We start from the raw sequence: 21,379 nt of genomic DNA, 5'->3' as shown, positions 1-21,379 counted from the left end.
GTGTTCTTTATCCATTAGAGATGAACAAAAAAAAAAAAACAAAACTTTACGTAGAGGAGAGTTGGGAACCCGAGAAGGAACCTCTAAAGAAGACTTGTAAAAAGAATTTATAAATCTGATTATGAGTGATGGAAGCACCTTGAATTAAACCAATAAGACAACCACAAAGAGTATGAACCTACCCAAGAGGAAGGAGACTAAGGCCAACTCTGGTTGGAACCAACTTGGGAAGAAAGAGCTAACCAACGCTTTACCCTAATTCAAACTCATCTAGACTTACAAAGGTGTAAAACACAAGTAAACGTAATCTTATTTGATGCAATTCCATTCAATTCTCATTTCATTAACAACATCAAAGCTTGCAGACTTGATCCATTAAACAACAGGTTTTGGGACTTGAATTTGGACTCTTGGGACATTATTCGATAGTTATTCTGGCCTGGCAAGATGCTAATGAAACAACTTATGTTTTGTTCTTTTGTTTTTTCCTTCGAGGGGCCTCAGGTCATTTAAGTCTTCATTATGGTTCATATTAGGCATATGTTTTTCATTAATTTAGTTTGGATGACTGATGGAATTCTTCCGTAATGGCATGTCATTTTCTTTAGGCTCTGGTTGTCTTGATAAACTTGCATGCATACGTATCAATTTCATGAAAACCTGAACAAGGTTTGATTCCAAAGCCTAGGTAACGATAGAGTAATATAAGTGCTACATATGGTTGTAGGACCTAGGGAATGCATAAAAACTCATCCTCATCTGGAATGTTTGCATTATACATCTCAAGATGTCTAAATGTTTAAAGTTCTGGCGCATATTTCATGTCCTGTAATAAATTTGCATAATTGCGTACATGCCTTTGATTCAATATGATTTTTGGGATCGTTATTTGATGAGAATTCCAAAGAAAAGTCAAGCCTTCACGTTAACTATTCAACTTAAGTGAGGTAGATGACCATTGGGCACCCAATTGATTCTAATGAGCAAAACCTTCTTAAACCAGTGAGACAAGTGAAGTTATTAGATGGTAAAGGGTTCATCAAATTCAATCAGATGTTTGATGATATTGCAGGGTTTAGGAATGACTATGCAGGCCTTGAGCGCACCCACCATCTTGCTGATAACTTATTAGGATTGTGCTTTTGTTAGTGTGATCTTTGGATCTGGTCTAAGCTCCTTGTCTGTCATGGGGGGTCATCTCTATCACTTTTCTTCCTGCATAGTAGTTTTTTTTTTGTCAAATATAGATAATTTTTGTTCTGCAGTGGTTAAAGCGCATGTTTGTACACAACTGCAGTTTGTGTGATATAATTGTAAGCTTTTTTTCTCATTAACCTGACTGTAAATTCATTTTGATGGCTGATTAGAGATTTTAATCTTCTGAAATTTGGTTCATTGAGTCCTACTATTGTTAGAATGTTAACAGATTTATTATGCTTTTTTCTACGGATGTAGATCACATATTATTCACTGTAAGTCCCCATGAGACTCGAATCCCAGGCCTCATAACAATTCCTATATGAAACTTCTGTACTAGTTTTTTTTTTTCTTTGAATTTGAATTCTTCATTGTAGCTTCTGACTATTACGTATGGCAGTTATGTGTGGGAGCAATGGAAAGAAAGACATGGATAATCTTCTGAGGAATTTGCACTGAAGTTCTCAAACTTAGATTTGTCTCTCTGGAGGTTTGATTATAATTTTTTATTTGACAGATGTTAGTTCTTTTCTTTTTTGCATGCCTTTAGGTTCTTTCACTAGCATCAGACAATAGTTTAAATATTTCTTTTGTTCTTCAGCTACCACAACAAGAAAACTCATTTGCCTGAGGATTTTTCTTGCTCAATTATGTGGAGCCGTTCTTGGAGGAAGCTCTGGTGGACTTCAGTCCCTTCAAAATCACATCGTTTACAAGTTTTGTGAGTGATCTCTTTAACAGTTTTCTGAGATCTAACCTGCTTTTCATCTTTCTTATGCATGAGGTGATATTTTGTCAATTTGTTGGGTGCTTTATTTTTTATTTTCATGCTGATTTTTCATTTTATCTAGCCTAGGGTTTAAAATGAGCAGGTCCCATTTGGATGTAGATCTAACTATTAAAGGATCTGGATTTATGTCTGGTGGATCCAAAATGATAGATTCGGACATCTGTCTTACTAGGATCAACATAGACTGTTAGAGACAGATAAGGGAGCTCCATTTGATAATTCACCAAAGCTCGCATCTGTGGATACATGTCTGCCTCTCTCTTTCGTTCTCTTTATGTACTGCCTTCATTTAGTAGAGTTCAATTTTATGTGCAGGTAGAAGCCCCTGAGATATGGGAGCATATCGTGTAAGCTTGAGAAAACAAGCTTTTTCATTATATATTTATGAATACTTCTAAAATTATTTTATGATTGTTTGCCTATGTTGATATTCTTGCTAGGTGTATGTTTTTGTTATGATAATAAACAGGATTGATGGATTTTCAGATCAATGTTATAATTTGCAGTACTTATTTTTTTCACAAGTGTGTGATGCTATTAGGGCCTAGAGATTACTATTTTCTTTGCAAGTGCCTTGAGGTGTTAGGTGTATATATAACTAGTTGCGTTGAGTTGTATACCAGTTGTGTTGTTTCCGTTTTATTGAGAAGACTCTATGGCCTAATAGTATGGCACCAGGCAACTGGAGATCTGGGTTCAAATCCCAGCAGAGTCATATTACTCTTATTGTGTACTAAACTCTATTAATTTTTTTAGCCTACTATTTGGTGATATTGGTTTAAGCTTTCAACCATAGATTGTTTTCTTTACATATTCTTGTATTCTTGTTCAACCTTCAATGAGCAATTATTTGCAAGGATTTTGACACAAATGACTTGTAAGACTAATTTAGCTAGAAAAATGAATTTATCTATCTTGTTGATTTCTGTTTTTAACAACTTGGTGAGAATTATGACGTATATACATGCACACTTCACTTCCCCTATCTACTTCCAAAAGCAGCATATCATATTTATACTTCAAAGACAGTGACAAAAGAGCCAAAAACTCACTGTAGGTTGAAGTATCTATCTGTTCTGGGAGCCCTTTTGTTGCCCTCTTTGAATCCATTGTATTGTGTTAACCTGGTTGAAGGCAACATTGATAAGATCAATCAGCATAATGCAATTTCAAACTACAATGCTATTTATGAGTGCATAGACATTCAAACTACAAGAGAGATGTCTGCTACAATCAAGAGAACAAACAAATTGATTGAATATGAATTTTTTAATCTCAGGCACATCATCTTCATGTACATAAAAACTTGTTCCTACAAAAAATCTGAGAAATCATTTATAATATAATCAAAGCAGAATTTGAAAAAACAAACAACAATCCTGAAAAAGAAAAACAGTGCTATTGCCACTTGTTGCTGAAAAATAAAAGACCCAAATCAAATCAACTCACTGGAACCGGTAGACACCAGCAACTATCTTTCTCACTTTCCTGCTGTTTCATTCCAGAATTTATGCATATGGACGGGAAATTACATTCCATAAGCAACTTGTTCAACTCAGCTACCCTGCTCACACTTTTGACAAATATTACAACTTGGTTGAAGTCCAAAGCATCAAGCAAATCATTCAACTTTCAATTTTTCTCCATTTCCTTCAGTTTAATGCAGTGTTGTCACTAATTAATAACAAAGAAAAACACTAAAATTTCTGATAAGAAAAAAATTGTACATAATGGACCTTTCAGATGCAGAGTGGTACCTACACAAGACCATGCAGGGTCAACTTGGCTTCTTCATCTACATAAATCTCCATTGGCTGAAAGGAAAATCATCTATGTTAATGAATCACAGGACTAGGAGAATTAATATCAGTATCAACTTACAATATTGAGACATTAGCCATCAAGAATTAAGCAATCTACTACTGTACCATTCAAACACAGTCACCATACAAACTATAACGCAAGTGAAAACAGCTGATATCACAAACCGAAGGTAAAAATGTAATTAGCAATAGAAAAACTAGCAAAAGCAGGATTCTTATGATTTTGTACATTGTTACAGAAAAGGAAAAAAAACAGAACATAAAAAGCCAGAGAGTAGTTCAGATCATGAACTGGATTTTTAAAGCAGAAACTTCCTTGTTTGGATGAACAACAATGGCGATGACCAGATGGTGCAACGGCGACGACGTGCGAATGAGACGAGGCTGCGGGGCTTCGGCGAGGGTGACGACGTGCGAATGGGAACGGGGCGATGGGTTAGGCGAGCGATTAGGCGAAACGAGAAGAGAGGGAAGGAACGGGGAACGAGAGGCGAGCGGGAGAATCCAGTGGGGATCTTCCGCTTCCGTCGTTGATCAAGATCAAACGGCCAGAAACGCCGTTTTGTATTTACGCCAAAAATCGGGCCAGGGCCACGTTACAAACCCTTCAGTCTTCAACTTGTGGTAGTCGAGTTGGCGTCTGAGGTTGTTGGAGAGACGATGGTTCCACGTCCTGGCGTTGGACCACAGGGCTTCCACTTTTTAATATAGGACTATCCCACTTCCCGGTGTCACAAGGTCAAACTCCATTAAAATAAGAGCTATTCAAATACACATCTTATGATAGCATTCAAATAAGAGTTATTCAATTACGTGGATCGCTATTAATGATCGCATTTTAGGTATGGTACAGTCGGTACAACATTTGATCTGATTTAATCTTAGTAAAACTCACTGATCCCGAGGGTTCCTGGTGAAGTCCAACAGCGAGCCACCCTAGTTCTCTTGTGGCTTGTGAGTTGTGTGCTGGCTGGCGGCGGCACTCACCACTCGGATTTTTATTTTTTTCCCCTTTTTAATCATTTTCGGTTATTCTTTCCGTTTTTCATCGTTTTTTAATTATGCGAGAGGCGGTTTGCCGGGACGAAAGGTGGAGAGAGGAGAGAAGATCAGCTGCTCGCGGAGAAGCGAAGGAAGTGAAACGCCTCTGGAAATTTTGAATTCGGAATCTGAATGATTTGCTAAGCGAGTTTTAATCTGTCTTCTTCTGCTTCTTCTTCCTGTGTCGTCAACATGGAATCACCGGACTCGTCTTACGTGTCTTCTCCAGACATCGCACCGAAACGGCCCCCGGTTCACCCAAACTCTCCTTCTGCAGGTTCCCTCTTACTCTCACTCCTCTCCATTTTACGCTGCATTTTTTTGGTGTTAAATCGTTAGTTCTTGACTTGGATCTGGCAGAGGCTGGTTGTTTGATCGATTGACCCTAAGGCTAGACTGAGTTTTGGTGCATTCTGCAATTTTATACGTTTCATGCGATTCGATTTTTGTTTGAATTAGACGGAAATTTGACGAATTTTCAGATCTGAAATTTCGGCTTCTATCTCCCTATGATGTTTCTTTGTGTCAGTTTGAGTTTGTTAATGTGCCCTGTTTCATGAAAATCTGTGCACTTCTTATTAGCTTTTCCCACTTTGTCTTTTTTGGTTCTGTTTTCTCAATTCAGAGCTGATGCATAGCTGTATCTGAACCACTTGTTGATTGTAATGGAATTACATAAGCGTGGTTTTGGTGAAGTATTTAATACTAGCTGCCTGGAAAGAGGCATAGTGAGGAAAAGGGAAGTGCTGCTGACGGCTAACTTACTGTTGAAGCTCTATTGTAAAGTTTGAAAGATAATGTAGGCCTGGTATTGCTCGGGCGTTACTGTTCTTCCTTTGGAGGCGTGTGTGGGGTCACAGGCCTGGTACTATCATTCAGTTGGGTTTCTTCTTATTGCACCCTCTGTATATGGTGATTTAACCTAGATTACTGTCACTCAATTATATAATTTGTTCTGGAGCATGAAGTTTTGTTATAGTTGTTCTTAGGTTAGGTGTCTCCGTTTGCCAGCTTTGGATGTTGTAGCTGTCTTAATTGCTGCCATACAGTTATTGGTTGTTTAAGTTGGACCCTGTTCATCCAGTATCTCATATCTTGAAATAACTAATGTTGCCCTTTGGGGACATTAACATTATTTACTTGCTTCAGATGCTTAGTTAATATGAGTTCTAGTCGGGTGTGAAGTTTTAACTAAATGATGAGACTAAGGAATCTCAAGTTTTAAGCAACTAGGAAAAAGGCAAGAGTTGATTAATTTTAGTAATTTTAATTACTGATCCAGAAAATTTTCAGGAAATGATATTAAGCCAGTGACACTGTCTGTCACTAAAAAGAGTAGGTAAAATTGTAACAAATTTTGGAAACAGAAGAAGAAAAAATTCAAACGCCAAGTTTTCAGGCTGAATTGTCGGAAACACAGGATTTTCCCATTTCAACCCCATATTATGGGTCTGTGTCTATAACAATTGTAGTATGTTATTAGTGAAAGTCAATCTTTATATCATGCTCTAAGTAGCCAACCTAATTTGCACCTTGAGAATCAAGGTGCTTATATTTCTAATTTTTGTATGGCAAGATGATTAGAGTTCAGGCTGCAAACAAGGTTTTTACAAGTTATCTCAGCTTACCTGCTTTGCTTTGCCTAACTAGATGGCACAAGTTCTGGATCTCGGAAATGGAGTTGCTGTGTGGTGATAACTGTCTTCTTAACTTAAAAAATCTATAACTTTAGTTCAATAATTTTTTTGCCAATTTTGAAGTAAATTACTGCATCTTTGAAGCTGACATGTTGTCTCAGCTAGGTTAATCTGGTAGCTTTCTTCCATCTATTTTATGGAATATGGAGTACAGGAGCAGTAAAAATATTGAATCATTTCTCTTTATTTGGCTTTCTTTTGCAACTTTAAGGGGATGTTTAGGGGTGAATCAGATCATGCCTTTACTGTCTTGATATGAAACGGACCATGACTTGGGATATGTACTGAATTTGAGTTGCCCATATAGTATGTTTATGTACAATTAACACATTTGTGTAACTAAAAATGTTACAGCAGTTTTAAACTTGCCAAGAAAAGGGATTCCTGGTTTAGAAAAATTGAGAAATCAATAATGGAACCATTTTTTCTCCATCTTTAAAGATTTGTCTCTTGCTATTGATAGTCTGGGGAAACTTTTCAGCTCCACTTGATGTTGTCTTCTTTAATAATTAATGGCTGTAAGCTGTTAATACAGGTACAGAGGTATTTTGGTCATCTATTATAGTTGTATGTTCCTTTTAAAATGGTAGTAAGTTAGTGTTCAGGTTGGAGTTCTATGTTTCAATTTTCAGTTTATTCTGATTTGTATTTAAGAAATTATAAAGGTTCATGTATAGAGGGCATTATTGTAAATTGATACTATTTTCACTTGGGTGAGTTTATTAGATAGAGAAGGCTCTAATTTTCGCTCTCAATGAGTGCTCTCTCTCTTAGGCACTCTTCTCATCTTCTTCGTGTACTTCCTTCTTCTCCTTTCATTCCTTTTTCTTCTTAATTATCACTTTTTCTTGCTCCATAGTGCTCCAGGTATGTTAGAAATTGTTGTGGTCTTCTTTACTAATTAAGGGCTGTAAGCTTTGTTAAAATACATGTATATGTGTATTTTAGTCATTTCCTATATTTGTATGTCCCTCTTAAGCTGGTAGTAGATTAGTCTTCATGTTAGAGTTTTATGTTTCAATTTTCAGTTTATTCCGAGTTGTATTTAGGAAGTTAAAAGGGCTTATGTATAAATGGCATTATTGTGAATTGATACTATTTTCTCTTAGGTGAGTTAATAAGTTAGAGAGGGCTCTAATTTTAGATCTCAATGAATGCTCTGTCTTAAGCACTCTTCTCATCTTCTTCGTGTATTTCCTTTGTCTCCCTTTATTCCTTTTTCTCTTTAGTATCACTTTTTCATGCGTCATACTACTCCAGGTAAGTTTGAAATTGTTCTGGTTTTCTCTATTAGTCTCTCAACTTGCCTTGATTACTTCTCAGCTTAACTACACGCTTCTTGAAAATTTTGATTTAAAGAGTTCCGACTCTCTTCAGCTGATGCAAATGTGAGCTCGTTTGAGGAATTCTTTTGCAAAACGGTGTAGCCTCCATGTGTAGAAGAGATAAGAGAAAAAAGAAAGGAACAAAGGAAAGAGGATTTAGCCTTTTGATTGGAGAGGTCCTTAATGTATTGGGTAGAAGGACGCATCACTATTTTGAATGGTGCACTACAGGTGGTTTGGAAATACTTACGTCCTTTTTTGACCTTTTGAAATATAATATATTTTTGGAGGCTGTGCTTTTGGGGATTTTGGTGCAGTTGCCTTAATGAAACTAGCATATTGTATACCCAAATATCTGTTTTCAACTTGATATTTAACATTGCATTACATTCATGGGTGAGTACTTCTCTGGTTTTGTTTTGTGAGAATATGTGAATGTTTGTCAGTTCATCTTCTTGATTGTGTTTTTCATATGACAACAATTTTCTATTCAATATTTTGATTCTTTCTCTCTCTCTCTCTCTCTCTCTCTCTCTCTCTCTCTCTCTCTCTCTCTCTCTGTGACATTGCTTATTCCATGGTTATCTTTTCTCAGATGAAAAGGAGAAGCCCACATACGTAAGATTCCTACTATCAAATGCGGCTGCTGGGTCTGTTATTGGGAAGGGTGGCTCAACCATTACAGAATTCCAGTCACAGTCTGGAGCTCGGATTCAATTGTCACGAAATAATGAATTCTTTCCTGGAACATCAGATAGGATAATAATGATATCTGGAGCTTTTGATGACATACTCAAGGCAACAGAACTGATTCTCTCAAAATTACTTAGTGAGGTAATCTTTTCTTTTTATTTAGGTGAGATAGAGTTTGATATCATAACATGTAAGTTATGTACCTTTCCTGAGGAGGTCCTTTTCTTATTTGGGTAGGTACACCTTGAGGACGATGATGCTGACCATAAGTCAAAAGTGAGGCTCATTGTCCCAAATAGTTCTTGTGGTTGCATAATTGGGAAGGGAGGAGCTACTATAAAGTACAAACTTTGTCTATCTTTATTCTTGTCTTCTTTGTAGTTTTTAAGAAATATGATGTTGATTGTTTTTGTTGCATTCTTGCAGCACATGAGTTTCGGACTATTGTTATATTTCTTTTGTTCTCCTTCATTTTTTTTCTTTTTCTTTTTATTGTTGTCTCCTTTAATCTCTTTTTTCATTGTTATACGAGTCTTCTTGTGTCTCATGCATTCATATATCTAGCATTAATATCTGTGAAGTGCCTTCTCTCTCTCTCATGTTTAAGACATTTTCATTATTCATCAAAAGAAAAAGGAGTTCACGACATGTTAAATAAAGGAAGCCTCTTGAAAAGCCTTTCTTTTTCCCAAAAGAAAATTGAGTTTCATTTCAGCCACTTTCCTTCTAAATACTAAGAGATTTAGTGGAAGCTTCCTTCATCTGTATGTTAATGCAGCTTCATTTGTGTGTTTATTGTAAGGTAGAAAAATTGGAAACAGTACATGTTTACCTTATTATAATGATAAGTTACGATTCAGTTAGTTTACTGACTAAGGTACCTGTATTAATATCTTTTTATTCGTCCCCTTTTGCTGGAGCATGCATATCTAACCGGCCCAGCTTGTTACGGAATGAGGAAAAGGTTTACGAGAGAAATCTTGGCAGAAGTATCTTTGAGCTGGTCTTTAGATCAAATATGAACTCATCATTGCATCTCTTATAAAATGATAGTTCAATAGAGATGTCTGCCTCATTGTCAACCATTTCTATGTAGGTGGTGACAATGTAGACAAACTTCGTTATTCATGATTTTATTCACACCACCTCACAAGTTATAAAAGCCTTTGTGCTTTATTTTGCTTTTATATAAGTTCTTGCCACTACTGTTTGCTCTTTAGTCTTCCGTATAATCAATTTACTCCAATACATGTTCAAAAACCTGATGTAGATGTCCTGTCCACTTGAGACCTAGCACAAGTTGCATCAAAGTACACACAGTATCATAGTGTTTATTTTTTAGATAAAAAGTATCATAGTGTTTATGACACCGATAAGCTAAATTTTAGAGAGACCATTCTTCAAATTGAAGATATGTTACAAATCATGATGACCTCATATTCTTCATTATTTGACTTCTCCGATCAAATGAATTGCTGCACTTTGGGAGGGGCAATTAGTTTCCATGGGAGAGATATCTTGTTAGCTGCTTCCTGAGGAGACGAACCCAGCAGGTGCTTGTATAAAGAGGGTGTGGTGAAGTCTTCAAGAGGCTTTAGAGACCAAACCAAACCGTCCTTCCAGAGATTTTGAAGTAAATTCTTCAACTCTGCAAGTAATTCGGCAATGTCGTCTGCCTCTCTTTCATTGAGGTTTCTTTTGAATTGAGAGCTCCAGCCACCACCCAGCTGAGCATCCCACTCATATCTTTGACAGTGGCTTCTTTGTTCCTTGAGAGATTAAAAATCTTGGGAATCTTTCTTTCAAGGGGAGTTCCCTAACCATATGTCTGCCCAGAAGGAGGTGGGGCAATCCCCAATGTGGAATTTCATGGAAGGTTGAAAAAACTGCTGGCACTTGACTAAAGATTCCCACATACTTTAGGATCTGTATGCTGGAAGATCAGAGGGAGCCCAGCCGTTGGGCGTAAGGCCATATTTGGCATTAATGGCTTTCCTTTAAAGAGAGCACTCATTGGCTTTAATTTCTTAATACCCAGACCCCCATCTGCCTTTCTCTTGCTTACCTCCTCCATTTGACTAGAGGGTAGCGGAAGGAATCAGAAAGGCCCCAAAATAAAACCTTCCTCTGCTTAGCTTGCATTTTGTTTATGATACTTGCTGGGCAAGAAATGAGGGCCAGAAAATATTTTGGTAAGCCTGCCAGGGTGGACTTTATCAATGTTGCTTTTCCAGCCAAAGAGAGTAGCTAACCTTTCCACGATGTTAGTCTTCTTTCCATTCTTTCTAGGACTGGGTTCCAAAACCTTTCACTCGGCTTGCCATGGAAGAATGGAAGACCAAGGTAGATGGAAGGAAATGATAGTTTCTTACGTCCCAGAATTGCTGCGAAGCTCTCAACTCTTTTTTCTTCAGCATTTAATTCAAAGATGCCTGATTCTCCCAATTTACTTTCTGGCCCACACCAACTCATATATGGATAGTAGGATTTTAACATTGAACACCTGATCTGCCGAGCCCTCACACAAGCACTGTATTGTCTTCAAATTGGAGCAAAGGAATGTGAAGGTCTGAATTAGAGAACCCAAAACTAACAATCCAGCCATTCTGTTGCGCCTTTTGGAAGAGGGAGCTAAGAGCTTGGCATATTATGTTAAAAAGCACAGGGTAGAGAGGATCCCCCTGCCCCAAACCCGTTGAACTTTTGAATAAGCCCTCCATAGTGCCATTGATGAGCTGCGAGAAGGTTGGGGAGGAAACATGTGATCACATCCAACCTCTCCAGTTCAGCCCTAAGCCCTTTTTCTCAAGCATAAAGTTCAAAAAATCCCAGTTGACCCTGTCAAAGGTCTTCTCCATATTGAGCTTGATGATGATCCTCTATTTTCCTCCTTTTTTCAGCAATTCATATTCTACAAAGGCTGAGCTAGAATTTGTTGCCTCTTCACCAAGGAATTATGGGACTCATTTATCAGATGAGGCTGGGCTATTTTCAATCTTCTAGACAACACCTTTCTTGACAATTTATATGGGTTGGAGAGAAGGCTGATTGGTTGGAAGTCTGAAGGGCTTGCGGTGCCTTCTTTTTTGTGGCAATAAGGCGATGAAGGACAAGCTGAGGCTCTTTTCTGTGATGCCTTTATGATAGAAATTGTCAAACATCAGCATAACATCCAGCTTCAGTAATTCCCAATTCTTAGAGAATTCAGTGTAAACCATCTGGCCCCCGGGATTTATCTCCTGGCATTGACTTTAATGCTGCTTCAATCTCTTTGAATGTGAAGGGCTTTGCCAGGCCACCATACTCTGTTGGACAGTTTTGAGCTGCAAATTTTCAGGTTTTGTTCTGATTGGGCAATCTTCCTTGTAAGGAGCTGTGAAGAAAGTTACAAACTCCTTGATGATAGTTTCCTTGTCTGGGGTCAAGGAATTATTCACTAAAATGGAAGATTGACTGTTTCACCTTCGTGTGCTGAAGCAACTGAATAGAAAAACTTAGTGTTAGCATCATTTTCTCTTAGCCATTTAAACCTGGCCATCTGTTTTCTGTAGAATCTCTCTTGGAAAATAACATTTTCATGCTCCTCTTTTAAGGCATCTCTTGTCAGCAGACAAGATTTGAAAGAGTTCCTGTTTCTTCTTTGAAGTCCAGATTCTGGATTTGTGAGAAAAGATGAGCTTGCTTGACTGTGAACTTACTCAAGTTCTTCTGCACCCAATCTTTTATTTTGAGCATCAATGCTTTCAGTTTTTGTCCAAATCTGCCTCCAATGGGGGCCATTACAAACAATTTCTGATCACCATTGCTTCATTAAGTCGGGGAAATCTTTTTCATGTAACATATAGAATCGAATCTAAATGGCAGACCCCTAGATTCATGCTGGCTTACAATGAGAATGGGAGAATGATTGGAGACCGGCTTTGGTAAAATTCTGGCTACACTTGTTGAGAACTGATCACTTCAATGCTGGGAAGCTAAGAATTTGTCAAGTTTGCTCAACATGGGTGCTTTGCCCATTAGACCAAGTGAGGTTCTATCCTGAAAGAGGGATATCGATAAGGATTTGGTCATCAATGAATTCAGAGAATGTTCTCATTGCTGTTGTTATTCTCCCATCATTGCTAGATTCTTCACTGGCAAATCTTGTGACATTAAAATCTTCTCCCAATAACCAAGGTGTGTCCCAACTAACAATCACTTGGGACAATACTTCTCAGAATTCAGCACTGTAGATAGAGGAGTGTGGCCCATATAGTGATGCTATTGACTGCATGAAATAATCAGAATTGGATTTGAACTTTGCTTCCACAAAAAAGTTTGCTGCTGTAGAGTCTCCCATCCAATATTATCAAAATACCTCCTAGTGTGCCCATGTGGTGATGCTATTGACCATATGAAGTGATTAGAATTGGATTTCAGCTCGCTGCCACACAAAGTTTGCTGCTGTGGAGTTTAGACAGGATACCAAACTGCCATACCAGATTATCAAAATACCTCCTGCTGAACCTTGCTCATTAACTGCACATCATTCTGGGTTTGGTTTGTGCAACCGGTTTCTTATCAGCACCTGTGTGTGAGGCAAGCTTTGATTCTTGGATTATGTGATAGACACTTTATTTTGCTTGAATGTTTCTTTTATCACAAATCTTTCTTCCTCAAGGATCCCAACCCTCTTAGATTTCAGGAAACTACATTCATTGAGAAAGATTACTCGGGATGGCATTGAACTGTAAGTTGCTTAGAATACTGGTGGCCACATCTTGAGAGTTCTATGGCATACCCAAAGTTTGAGGAAAGTTATGAACCTTCTTTGAAGTGTCTGTTTCTTCTTTTCTTAACTCCACTTGATCTAGTCGGCTGGATTGCGCTTCTGAAGACCTTTCCTTAAAGAGCTCCCTCGGATATGTCTTGAGGGGTCTCCTTGCAGTCGAAAGACAAAGTAAAGGACCAGTGCTCCAAGAGCCTGGCTGGATTCCCCTTGAGCCATGACCTATTTGCTTCATTGTTGTCTCTGATCAATGAGGCTTCGGTGGGTTTCCCTTATGGAATACGTTAACTGTACTGTCGGGTGCCCAACTACACAGGTTTGGGCGAGAGTTGGAGGTTGCACTTTGTGAAATTGAAGGGCAGATCAGAAGTAGAGCCAGTTCTGAGCTACTTGGGTAGTCGGGACGCAAATGGGCTACGATGGATTAAGGGGGCATTGGGGTCTGGATTGTGGATATGTTCTTGTGGAACTCCGATTGGCTGGAGAGTTCGAATCCGAGGCCTGGCCTGAGTTCAAAATATTTGCACATGCATGGGTTGCCACATCTGCGTTATCACCATTTGGCTTTTGATTACTCTGTTTCCCGCTTCAAAGGTTGGGTGCAGATTTGAAATGAGGTGAAATTCGTTGCATACAATTGGATGGTTTTCGGCATTTAATGCTGCTGATTGATTGGTAGGGGTGGTGATCATAGCTATGTTAGGCTCATTGTCTGCTCTTCGCTTCAAGCAGAGCTAGGTTCCGAGCTACTTGGGTAATCAGGATGCAAATGGGCTACGAGGGATCAAGGGGGCATTGGGGTTTGGATTGTGGATATGTTTTTGTGGAACTCCGATTGGCTGGAGAATTCGAATATGAGGCCTGGCCCAAGTTCAATTTTTTTGCACATGATAGGTGGCCACATGTGCGCTATCACCATTTGGCTTTTGCTCCGTTTCCTGCTTCAAAGGTTGGGAGCAGATTTTAAATGAGGTGAAGTCCGTTGCATACAACTCGATGGTTTTCAACATTTAATGTTGCAGATTGATTGGTAGCGGTGGTGATCATAGCTTTGTTAGGTGAAATCTCTGCTAGTTCCTCCTTGATGGCTAGCCCATAGTTCAGCTTGATGGACTTCAATACAGGAGATTGTGTTGTACTGGGAGGAGGGTTAGTGGTGATTGTGGCATTTTAGGAGCATCAACCCACCGAGAGGGGCAAAGTGGTTGCTCAAGAATGAAGTCATGATTTTTACTTTCACCCTTATCCGTCCAGCATCCTACTTGCTAGTGCTTTTGGATTGATTTCTTCTACCTCGCCCACCAAGCTTGCCTCCTATCTGAAGGTTTCTTTTGACCATAAGTGCAAAGGGAATTTTTGGATAGTCACCAAGGTTTGCTCTCCTTCTTGATGAGCCTTAGGTGACCATGGCTCGATTTCGTTCATTTTTTCTCCCAATGCCCTCTCTCCTAGCTGCACTATGCGCTCTTTTTCTTCCCAGGACGACAAGGACACTCTTGAGGTGTACTCACCAAAACAATGTACTCCAGTTGCTAGTATTATTTTCCATCAATTATTTGTTTTCTCTTTGACACAGGATTTATTTAGAGTGTTATCATTGGCTTTGAGGATGAAGCATATGCTGGGCAACACATTTCCTAGAAAAAAAAAAAAAAGCCTCCGCGGGGCAGCGCCATTTGATGGTGTTCTTGATCAGTGGGGGGGAAGGGATTCTCCTGCATCTCTTGGATGTGGGAACCATTAACCACTGCTTGACTTTACGATATGGCCGGAAGTCCCTGGTGAGGAGTATGGGTCAGGATTGTGTGCGGTGGGTACAACAAAGGAGACGATAAGTGATGATCATGGATGTGCGAGCTTGACATTTGAGGGGACGTTGCCCTTGAGACTACAATGGGTGAAGGTCGACTATGAAGAATCTTATTTTAATTTCTGACATTACTTTCTCCAGCCATTTCCACCCATGCTCCATAGCAGTTCTTTGTGGGATTGAGAAATCATTGGAGTCACCCTTTGACCAGCGCTCGACAATGCTGTAGAGGAGAACGTCATTCATCTTCTCCAATAGGAACCCATGTTTCATGTTTTTGGCCCAAAATGATTTATTTTCACCTTCAACTTCTTTGTGAAAGTATCAAAGAACTTGTGGAGATTCTCAAGCGAAATTGGGATAAAAAACTGAAAGCTTTTGGATTTCTTGCAAATCTGGCATTTGAACAAAATAGCATCAATGTAGAGCCAAACGATTCCGTCACGCCGAAGCGCTAGTGATTTCAACGAGTGTGGAACTATCTTTGTTGGTGCCTAACCAACAATCACCGAAGCCGTAGGTGGTGGCTAACCAAGATTTTGCTCTCTCTCACACCTCTCTTTCATTTGAATTCAATTTCCTTGAAAGCTCATAAGGTTTCAATGCAATTAGAGGGAAGGTTTCATAATATTCAACCTTCTTATGTGATTGTAACCCTTGGCTATCAATTGTGCCTATAAATGTTCAATTGAGTCATTTAGCTGATATTGATGGTAAACAGTCAAGGACACCCAACAATATCAGGCCTTTGGAGTATTCACAACATACAATGTCTAAGGTCCCAAGTCCTGCATGCAATTAATAGTGTTTATAGTGACTTTAGTATATTTTCTGTCCTTAAGTTACTTTTTAGTTAGCATGCAATTTTTTTTTTTTTTTTTTGAAACATAGCATGCAATTAATATACCTTCTTTCCTGATTTGTTAAATCAGTCCTTTGTGACCTGATTCTATACGTATTAGAACCCTAGAACATGGTCCTTGCTGTCCTACATCAAATTTTGGTATATCTGAGCCTCGTTTTGTTGTTGTAGACGTTCCTATACCTTTCGCTTATCACCCAGTGATTCCCACTTGTAGTGGGTTAGATTACAACAAAACCATTTTCTCAGAACCAATGGCGGAACTATTAATGAGCATCAATGCCAAGTTGGGTAACGTATAAACCCTGTTTGATAGCCTTTCCAATGAGACCCAAGAGCCTCTTATGAGCCTAGAGGTTGCTAACTGTCTCAATTGACAAGGGCAGAATGATAGGGGAAACGACCTGCCAAATCCCCATGAGTCATGTAAAATCTGTGTAATTTTTACACAGGTTAAAATGGAACCAGATAAGGAAATGTCCCTAGAGGCCCGCGTCAATAGCCATGTCTTCTACATTAGGAATTTCAGGATGAGGAGTGGGAAGTCCTAGGACCACGACATGGTCCCAATTGGAATGGTTTGGGAGTGATATTACTAATAATGTTGAAGTTGAGGCTCGTAGTTATGATGGAAAACTTGATCCAAAAAGGTTTTTCTTGATTAGTTATTTGATATGGATAGTTATTTTGATTGGTGTGTTGAGAAGGAAAAGGCCCTATATTGAGAAGTTTTAAGAAAAATGATTGGGTTTATGAGGTTGAGTAATAGGCCTCCTACATGATAAGTCATTTTGGGATAGAACTGAGCTCATCCCAGCAGTGATATTAGAGTAGGTTATGTGCGTGGGCCGAGGCCCAATGTGTGCTATCCACGTTATTGGTGTTGTGTGGGCTCTTTGAGGTGAGAGCCAAGTTGTTTATGTGTTTTGGACTCATTCTTAGAAACCACTTAAATTCTAATCTCTCCACTCATTGGAAGCAGCGGGCCAGATTCCACTGGCTGAACGATGAGGACGGAAATACAAAGTTCTTCCATGCCATTGCCTCAACTCGACGGAGAATTAACCGTATATCCTCCATTCTCAATGAAGACGAGGAGATTATGGATAGCGTCTCCATTGCTAATGTGCTTGTGATTTTTTTTTTTTTTTTTTTGAAATGATGCTGATTTTTATTAAGAGGAAAGCTCAAAAGAGCAATTTACAAAGGAGGGAAGCCTTTCCAAACAATGAGAGATTGCTGGGAAGTTCCGAATTTTGCCAATTTATCAGCCAAAGAGTTGGCTGATCTAAGAATGAGATTCTAATTACAATGAGTAGAAGATACTATGTCAGCAATATTATCAGTGGTGAGCTAGTGGGGCCAAGGGGGGGAGCTGTCTTTGAAACACCAACTAATAACCATCTTCGAGTCGCGTTCAATGATTAACTTGCCATAGAGACGATCCTTGAAGATTTGGAGGCTGAACAGCAGAGCACCAACTTCAATAGTGTTAGAATCGGTAATGCCCACTGGACCAGCATAAGAAAGAATAGGGTCTCCATTGTGATCTCTGAACACACCACCTGCTCCAACCGGCCCAGGACATCGAATAGCACTACCATCAAAATTTAGCTTAATGCAGTTGCAGGGGGGGGGGGGGGGGGATCCCGGATAGCCATACTCGGAATTCTGCTGGGGCCTGACATATGAGTGATCAAATTCCAATTTTCCCGAAGGGAAACCCCCGATTGAGTGGCAAAATCCTTCCTCGTATGAAGCCAGCTCAAGATGAGTCCAACGGCATGAGAAGTCGTGTTGTTCAGAGTGCTAGCTTTGTAGTTGAATCTCCAATTGTTCTGCTCGAGCCAAATGCACCATGGAACATGCACAAGACAGGCCGAAAGTATTAACTTGCCCAGCCGAGGAAGGAGAATCCCTCAAACCATCTCAAGGGTGCCAAAGAGGCCCTAATGTAGACCCACTTGGAGCCCAATTTTTTGAAAAATCTTCATCCAAATTTGCCATGAAAATCCAGTGTAAGAGGACATGCTGGACTGTCTCTTTGCACTCACTACAAAGGGGACAAGAAAGATTAGGGGTGGTGAAGCCTCTTCTATGGAGGTTGTCTGAAGTAAGAATCTATTCTCTGATGGTTGATCACACGAAAAATTTGATTTTGTTTGGCGTTGAGAGTTTCCAAGGCGAACATATTCGCCTTGTGCTCATGAATACTGTAGTCTTGCTTTTTGATATTAGAGTAAGCCGAAGTGACAGTGAATCGGCCATTATTACTAGGCTTCCAAATCAGCTTATCATCTAAGTGCTCTCGGATAATAGTACTACTCGTGAAGTTTCGTATAGATCTCTACACAGAGGAGTGCTTTAATCGCCCTACTCTCGACCAAATAGAGTTTAAACATATTTTTACGCCTAAAGCTGCTCTGTTGGAGAGACCTTTCTCTCCAGAAGAAATTGATGCGGCTGCTCTTGGTCTGCCCAAGGATCGAGCCTTGGGGCCAGACGGGTTCAACGGGGAATTTTACAAAAAGTCTTGGGACGTTATCAGAAGTGATGTACATGCCTTTGTAAACAATTTCCATCAAGTAGGAATCACCCACAAATCCATTGGTGCCTCCTTCATCGCCCTTATCCCCAAAAAAAACAACTCAACCCTCCCCTCAAGACTTCAGACCTATCAGCTTGATGTCAAGCTCATACAAAATTTTAGCCTGGATTCTCTCCAACCGTCTAAAGGCTGTTCTCTCCTGTGTTATTAGCCCATGTCAAACTACATTTATCTCTGGCCGTAATATCCTGGACTCAACTATGGCAGCCCATGAACTTCTTCATTCCTTTAAAAAATAAAACCAACTGAGAGTTGTCATCAAATTAGATTTTAAGGTCTTTGACCGTGTCAACTGGGAGCTGATTGACCACCTTTTCGATGAAATGAGCTTCACCACCTGTTGGAGATTCTGGATGAGAAATTGCATTTCAAATGCCTCATATTCTATTATAGTCAATGGCAAGCCATGTGGGTACTTCAAAGGCACAAGGGGTATCAGGCAGGGATATCCTCTCTCTCCTTTTATCTTCACACTCATTGGGGAGCACTTGGCTGCCATGGTCCGACTGGCTAAAAGGTCAGGATGGCTCAAGCCTACCTCCTCTGATCCTGCTCAAGACATTGCCCTCCTTCAATATGCAGATGACACAATCTTCTTCTGCTAAGGCTCTTTAAGCCAAATTCACAACATCAAAGCCCTGCTTAACTTATTTGAGATCTCATCGGGACAGAAAGTCAGTTGGGCAAAATCATACATTATTGGCTTCAACATCGAACCAAATTTGCTTTGCTTAATGGCAAGCTATCTTGGATGTAAAATTGAGATGTCTGCTAGAACATATCTGGGACTCCCCTTGACCCCTCGTCTCCCTTCCAAGGCTTTTTGTCACCTTGTCATTGAGCGATTGGAAGGGTGTTTGGCCTCTGGAGAGGGAAATTACTTTCTAAAGCTGGTAAACTGGTTCCATGTTTACATGGAATTCCCAGCTGCTACTATTTGTCCATGTTCCGATGTCTTGTTCTGTCAGAAACAAAATTGAGCTTCTAAAAAGAAGATTTATGTGGTTTGAGCTTTCCCTTAAAAAAAAGGAAGTTTTTGTGGAGAGGGGCAAATGGGGAGAAAAAATATCATCTAGTAAAATGGGATGAGGTTTGCAAACCTAAATCCCTCAGAGGTTTGGGTATTCAGGATACTACCACTACAAATTCTGCTCTTCTCCTTAAATGGATTTGGAAATTCAACCTCTACCCTGCCTTAATTTGGAGATCTCTAGTAGCGGCAAAAGCTAAAAAGCATTCGGGCTGGTGGACGGAGGGGGGACAGTTCTATTCTCTCTCCCCTGCTTGGAAAAAAAATCATCTGACTTCTTCCAGATTTCAAGAAAGCAGTAGAGTGCTATGTCGGAAATGTTACCTCAACAAAATTTTGGAATGATTGGTGGACTGGCCAATCCAACATCAAAATTAGCCATGAATCAATCTCTAGCCTTTCTGGTAATTCTGATGCCTTCATCTTTGACATATGGTCTGACATCTGGAATTTAAATCTCAAAAGACATCTTTCTGATCCTGAAGCCATTTTGGCCTCCAATCTCCTTGCAAGCCTTCCTGAAGTGAAGCCCAATAACACAGATGATACTTTAATTGGGACACCTTGCTCAAAAGGGTCCTTCTCCACTGCCTTAGCCTACAACTTCCAAAGCAACACATCCACATCCCATTCAAATCACCCTGCAGCCTCACAACTTGGAACCTCCTTGCCCCGCCACATGCAAAATTTTTCAAGAAATCCTCACCTCTGATTCTTTAATCCGGCGGGGGTACCCAAGTCCAAGACCCACTATGCCCCTTCTGCAAAATTGCTCTAGAAACAGCCAATCACATTCTCCTATCATGCCATTATGCCAACTTGGTCAGGACCTCTCTCTTAAATAAAATTGGTCTCCAATACTGTGTTGCTGCAAATCTATCATGTACTATTCTCTCACTCATTGAATCCAGGCTCCCAAAGTTAAGGAAAATTGATTATATCATGTTGTATTGGTCATATCCTATGGGAACTATGGAAAGAAATAAACAGGAGGAAATTCAAATTCTAATCCTCCCTTGTAGAAGTTCTGACTAATCAAATTTCTGGCCAAGTATCTAGTTGGCTCCTAAACCGAAAAGAATTCAGAAACTTTAGCGGCACAAACTTTAGAGAAAATTGCATCCCACGCATCCGACCTTACAAGTATCCATTCTATCAAAAAACTAAAATAGAGCGGATTGTGAAAGAGATGCTTGTAGTTGGGATCATATAGCCAACCACGTGCCCCTACTCTAGTATAGTCTTACTGGTTAAAAAAAAAGACGGGGATGGCATCAAACAACTTACAATGAGGTTTTAAAACTTGCAGAGGAACTTGACCACGTAAAAAAAATGATGGCGTGCGATTAATTAAGAAACAAGAAGTCAAAATTGCATCTTGCCAAAAATATTACAGTTCAATGCAAATAAGTGCCAATATGGCTACTGACTCTTGTGCTAAATTGGGTCCCGCCCTTCAATCTCTTGTTGTAAGGGGAGACCTCCCTTGATGTATTTTCTTGCTCTCTTTTGAAATAAAATCATCGCCGTTTAAAAAAAATGCAAATAAGTGCTTTATTGCACAAAAGATCACTTTCCCAATTCAATTTACCCTGCATAGGCAAGTGGGCCCTACAATTCAAGTAATTAGGGCACAATACACAACTGGTAATGGACAATAGTTGTACTCTTTGATTGAAGTGGAAAATTGAATAAAAACAAGTTAATTGCATGTGAGATGGATGATGCAGGCTTT

The 21,379-nt window shown here is 39.5% G+C and overlaps 2 protein-coding genes across 7 annotated transcripts in view; one reads left to right on the top strand and one right to left on the bottom strand.

Moving 5' to 3' along the window:
• Positions 1-1,096: 1,096 nt before the first annotated feature.
• On the bottom strand, positions 1,097-4,229 carry LOC137939548 (DEAD-box ATP-dependent RNA helicase 15-like). Of its 3 annotated transcripts, none has more exons than XR_011109961.1 (4): positions 3,745-4,229; positions 3,437-3,560; positions 3,040-3,111; positions 1,097-1,215 (listed from the first exon to the last, which is right to left on the bottom strand). XR_011109961.1 is itself a non-coding variant. In XM_068784826.1 (4 exons), exons 1-3 carry the CDS (start codon positions 3,796-3,798, stop codon positions 3,055-3,057), a joined length of 231 nt encoding a protein of 76 aa, XP_068640927.1. In that variant the 5' UTR covers positions 3,799-4,229; the 3' UTR covers positions 1,097-1,215; positions 3,040-3,054. The 3 variants fall into 3 exon arrangements, 1 of the variants encoding a protein (XP_068640927.1); XR_011109960.1 differs by having other exon boundaries at positions 3,437-3,551; XM_068784826.1 differs by having other exon boundaries at positions 3,749-4,229.
• A 598-nt stretch (positions 4,230-4,827) lies between these two features.
• LOC137939297 (protein BTR1-like) overlaps positions 4,828-21,379 on the top strand; it is a 28,696-nt gene continuing 12,144 nt past the window's right edge. The window contains exons 1-3 of one of the 4 annotated variants that reach the window (XM_068784566.1): positions 4,828-5,128; positions 8,469-8,707; positions 8,804-8,907. In XM_068784566.1, the coding sequence (XP_068640667.1) occupies positions 5,044-5,128; positions 8,469-8,707; positions 8,804-8,907 (428 nt within the window). In that variant the 5' untranslated portion in view covers positions 4,828-5,043. The remainder of the gene's footprint in view (positions 5,129-8,468; positions 8,708-8,803; positions 8,908-21,379) is intronic. The other 3 variants (XM_068784568.1, XM_068784567.1, XM_068784569.1) reach the window with 3 other exon arrangements.

The sequence above is a fragment of the Aristolochia californica genome, unplaced genomic scaffold, assembly GCF_029961685.1.
Source record: "Aristolochia californica isolate CCGP_79_NKW_82.1479 unplaced genomic scaffold, dmAriCali1.0.hap1 SCAF_8, whole genome shotgun sequence".
NCBI lineage: Eukaryota > Viridiplantae > Streptophyta > Magnoliopsida > Piperales > Aristolochiaceae > Aristolochia > Aristolochia californica.
Note: the sequence above shows the minus strand (reverse complement) of the source record. Positions and strands in the feature narration are given on the sequence as shown.

Excerpts from the sequence above, each read along its gene's own strand:
- LOC137939548 (XM_068784826.1), bottom strand. The coding sequence starts at position 3,798 with ATGGAGATTTATGTAGATGAAGAAGCCAAGTTGACCCTGCATGGTCTT. Across the intron at positions 3,561-3,748 it reads TTGACCCTGCATGGTCTTGT|TGTGAGCAGGGTAGCTGAGT; the intron begins GTAGGTACCACT and ends ATTTGTCAAAAG. Across the intron at positions 3,112-3,436 it reads GCTGGTGTCTACCGGTTCCA|GTTAACACAATACAATGGAT; the intron begins GTGAGTTGATTT and ends GCCTTCAACCAG.